The 5000-nt window shown below is 31.3% G+C and overlaps 1 protein-coding gene across 1 annotated transcript in view; it reads left to right on the plus strand.

Moving 5' to 3' along the window:
- The window catches only part of HELRODRAFT_189291 (hypothetical protein), a gene marked incomplete at its 3' end in the record, with an annotated part of 9600 nt that extends 4995 nt beyond the window's left edge, over positions 1-4605 (plus strand). The window contains exons 8-14 of the mRNA XM_009027462.1: positions 1093-1183; positions 1882-1973; positions 2367-2441; positions 3514-3609; positions 3821-3970; positions 4211-4306; positions 4540-4605. Of these exons, the coding sequence (XP_009025710.1) occupies positions 1093-1183; positions 1882-1973; positions 2367-2441; positions 3514-3609; positions 3821-3970; positions 4211-4306; positions 4540-4605 (666 nt within the window). The remainder of the gene's footprint in view (positions 1-1092; positions 1184-1881; positions 1974-2366; positions 2442-3513; positions 3610-3820; positions 3971-4210; positions 4307-4539) is intronic.
- Between the last annotated feature and the right edge of the window lie 395 nt (positions 4606-5000).

Raw genomic sequence — 5000 nt, forward strand, 5'->3', positions numbered from 1 at the left:
ACACACACACACACACACACACACACACACACACACACACACACACACACACACACATATATATATATATATATATATATATATATATATATATATATATATATATATATAACAGCCTAGTTATTTTTGTTAAATAAAACACTACTTTATAAAATATAACACCCATGAATAAACATTTTTCCCAAAGTGAATGCACATACAAGCTTCAATGCCTATATAAGAATGTAAATATAGGCGCGCACACGAACTAGCTGAATAAACGATGAATATTTACCAATATTCCATGTAACATATATTAGATATATATTTGTATAAATATTTAAATACTCACACACACACACGCATACATACATGCATAAACAAATTCACACATACACAAACAAACACACACACACTTATATATACATACGGTATAATCTTAGCAAAAGTTGTTTTGCACGTAGTTCTTCTTAAGCGAGATAGCTTGTAGCTACTGCTATATATCGAATATCTGTTTTTTCAGTTTATATCGAAGTATAGTGCAATTGTTATTTTGAAACGAATTCGTTTTAAATATTGTGTTAAAATTATTTTTTCAAGAGGTTTCTAAAGATTTAAATGTTAGTCTATTTTATCAATTGTTAAAAAAGAAATTTTCGGTTGTATTTTTCAATTTTTAACATTCTTATTCAGATTCTTATTCTCACCCATTTACAACGATGTTTATTTTATAATTTTTTTTTGATAAAACAAACTAAAATAAATCCAAACTATACCGAAAAGCCTACTACAACTACTTCTACTACTACTGCTGCTACTACTACTACTTACTACTACTACTACTATTGCTACTACTATTACTACTTTTTTTTCTACTACTACTACTACTACTACTACTACTACTACAACAACTACTTCTACTATTTTTACTACTACTACTACTACTACTACTACTACTACTACTACTACTACTACTACTACTACTACTACTACTACTAATACTACTACTACTACTACTGCTGCTGCTGCTGCTACGACTACTACTACTACTACTATCTACCACTGCTACTACTACAAATAATAATAATAATACTTTTACCATGACTACGCCAGTTAACTTTCCATAATTTGAAACAGTGGAAAGATGTCAGCGTCAGTGAAGTGCCTCCAGATCAGTGTTTCCATACTCTGCATCCTACTCATGGTGAGCAAGAGAAACAACATGACAACATTTACCGTTTACTGTACATCATTAAAATGTTTTTCGCTTAAAATGTTTTATGAGTAACTCAACAACAAGATGTGGTGACGAGTAATTTGTATTTAAAATGAAGTTGAATAGGTGGTTTTTATTTTTCTAAATGCTTCCATAAGTAATTTCTTCGTAAGAGTGACTTTTATCGAGTTTTTCTAACTTTGAACACCAATCATCTCCTCAATGTCATACATTCGTTTATGGGTCTTCATATTTTTCCTTGCAGTTTTTATTCTTCCCAGGTTGAGTTTTAATTATATCTGAGATAATTTTGGAGGTTGCAATGGAAAATATTCCAACAAATTATAAGTTTAAAATTAAGCCGCGGAAAATATTCTTTTCTAAAAATGTATGACTCATCGCATTTTTGTTCGGTGTACAGAAAGGTTTTATAATAGAGGGTTCTAGCCTTATTGAGAAGGATGTTACAAAATTTTCAAAAAAAATCAAACCTTCTTTGAACCTTTGTGATTTACTTTTAGCTAAAATTAACCATTCATTCATCTATCCATCCGTCCGTCCGTCCGTCCGTCCATCCATCCATAAAACCATCCATCCATCCATCCATCTGTTACAGATTTTGGGTATAATGGGGCTCATTGGCGCCATCGTAAATTACACTGGACCTGATGTAAACAACCGTTCAGTTGGCAACATAGTCACAAGTGCAATCATCGTTGCGGTTGCAATTTTTGGACTTCTTGGGGCCATTATGAAGAATTCATGCCTACTCATCATTGTTCGCCATCTATCGTTTTCCATGATAATTTTTCTAATAACAAATTGCATTTTTTGTATTAAAAAGAAAATTCTGTAGATTGTAATATGAGTTTTTTTTTAGATTTTTGCAAGGTTAACAATTATTTGAAATTATATTGTTTCGTCCAACCATCCATCCATCCATCCATCCATCCATCCATCCATCCATCCATCCATCCATCCATCCATCCATCCATCCATCCATCCATCCATCCATCCATCCATCCATCCATCCTTCCATCCATCCATCCATCCATCCATCCATCCATCCATCCATCCATCCATCCATCCATCCATCCATCCATCCATCCATCCATCCATCCATCCATCCACCCATCCCTCCATCCATCCATCCATCCATCCATCCACTCAGTACTGCATAGTTTTGGCCTGTACCTTAGTGATCTGCATCATCTTCATAGTAGCCACCTTGTTTTTCGGCAGCGTGGTTAGCTTAATGACACTTCAATTTCAATGCTAAATGAACAACTGAACATAAAGTTTCAATTAATTTTATTTTCTGGCGCTATGGTAGCCTAACTATTATAGGCGTCAGTTCCGGTTATGAAGTATCCGGGTTCGATCGCACAAATATCCTCTCTGGCAAACAGGCAAATAACAAAACATTCTTACAAACATGGTCGCGTTAACACACACACGTTTGAATAATACTTGAACTACCTACCTACACACTTGAACATATATGCTCATACTGATACACACACGCAGTTTAGGAATTTTTTGGAAACTTTCTGGTTTTGTATCTGAGCGGTCTAAAATTAAGACACTTAGACATACTTTAAACATTTTCGTTGCACTGTTTTATCAATGCCGATGTTGTTAAAGCTTTCAAATCAGTGAATAAATATATAATAGTGCTATTAACGGTTATTTTTACATCTTAATAAATTTAATTTAAATTTTTGATCTAAATGTTTAATTTGTTTGAATAAAATTTGTACGTATTTATTGCCACAAACGAGCTAACTTGAAAGATAAAAACAGGGCGTTGTAAGTAAATACCAAAATGTCATGGAACATGTGGTATTAAATGAATTCAATAACTTTCTCAATAATTTGACTTTTTTGCAAAAAATATATAATTTTGATTTATGATTTACTACTACTACTACTACAACAACAACTACTACTAATATTTACTACTTACTACTAGTACTACTATTACTACTTCTACTACTGCTGCTGCTGCTGCTACTACTGCTGCTGCTGCTACTACTACTGGTACTACAACTAATACAAATTCAAGCTTAAATTCTTAGATTTAAGACATTTTAAAATGACAAAATCTATTTAATCAATCTCATCTCTTCTACTTTTATTTTCGACAAGTAGTAGTATTAGCAGCAAGTAGTAGTAGTGGTAGTAGCAGCAGCAGTAGCAATAGCAGTAGTTGTAGTAGTAGTACTGTAGTAATTTAATATAATAAGATTATGAAATCATAAATCATGAACTTATAAAATCGTAAAATTGTAGAACCATGAAATTTTAACTTATTACAGTTGTCATCCATAGTGGTGCAGGCAAGTTTCCCGCAAATGATTAAAAATTATAAAGATCCAGGCACGAAGAAAACAATCGATGATTTTCAAAAGAAGGTTGGCTAATTTGTTGATATCCTGATATCATAATATTTGTTAACATCAATATAACGATATAGCGGTATCATCATAATCTTTATGATATCTATCCCTATATCGCCACAGTCTTTATTACCAATGATATCATAGTATGATGCAATTGTGCTATCATCAATGTTATAGTATCTATCACACCATCGCTGTTATAAGTTATAACTTTAACTTCAAGTATCTATGTTGCGGATACGAAAGCTTTGAAGACTTCTGGATAGATGAATTATCGCCTGAGTTTACTAGAAAAAATAATTATTTGCCGAAGTCATGCTGTGGATCTAGTGTTAGAACGTGCCAACATTTGGATTCTACGCTTTTCAGCAAAGTTTGTTCTCTACAATGTTCAATTATTATTTATTCTTACTGCTTATGTGATAGAACACACGCTCCATACTTCCATTTAAAATATCCTTTCCTGTTTTAACCATAAATTATAACGGAAAAACCAACTACGTTGTCTTGTAATGTGAAGAGATGCGTTGTTATCATAGTTTAGTATACACATAGTATGTTTCTTTATAACGGATTTGTGGGAAAATTTATGTTTTATGCTATTTTCAAACAGCCATGTAAGCCATTTGTCGATCAGTCAATGGCTAAAGTCGTCCCATGGGCTTTTTATTTAATAGCAATTGTCTTTGGCATCATAGCTCTTTCTGTAGTTAGTATTTTAATATTATTTAATAATATATTTGAATTTATGTTTAATAATATATTTTAATATATGTTTCAAAATTTTGAAGTAACAATATATATATATATATATATATATATATATATATATATACATATATAAATAAATAAATAAATATATATATATAAATAGAGTATAACAGTAATTGTTATTATTATGAAGATATAAAAACAAATATGTTAATTATGTTTTCTCTCTAGCTTATCTCTTTGATACTTGCCTCGATTCTGACCAGCAAAATTCGAAGCGGATACGGAATGGCTTGAATCGACCGTCGGTAATTTCGGTATTACCGAATCGATTAATATCGAACGATTAATTAATCGATAAATTAACGGTTTATTTTACGTTTTTTGAAGTTTGGTCGCTTGTTTGCTTCGATAACTGTTAAAGCAGTATTATTGTCGTCGTTCATAGCTGTCGGTAGTGAAAGGATTTATATTAACATAAATATATATTTTTGTAATTTAGCTTGCTATTGCTGATGTGAATTTATGAAAAAATATTATTTTATACAATAATTTATTCATTTATTAACCAATTAACTAAATAACCAGTCAATTTATTTTGCTAAAATGTCAAATAAGGAAGATTTTTTTCTTTGTGAGATAGGTTACCATAAACAGAGAAACATTTATTACATCATATACAATGTTTTATT

Source organism: Helobdella robusta (genome assembly GCF_000326865.2).
Source record: "Helobdella robusta unplaced genomic scaffold HELROscaffold_5, whole genome shotgun sequence".
Classification (NCBI taxonomy): domain Eukaryota; kingdom Metazoa; phylum Annelida; class Clitellata; order Rhynchobdellida; family Glossiphoniidae; genus Helobdella; species Helobdella robusta.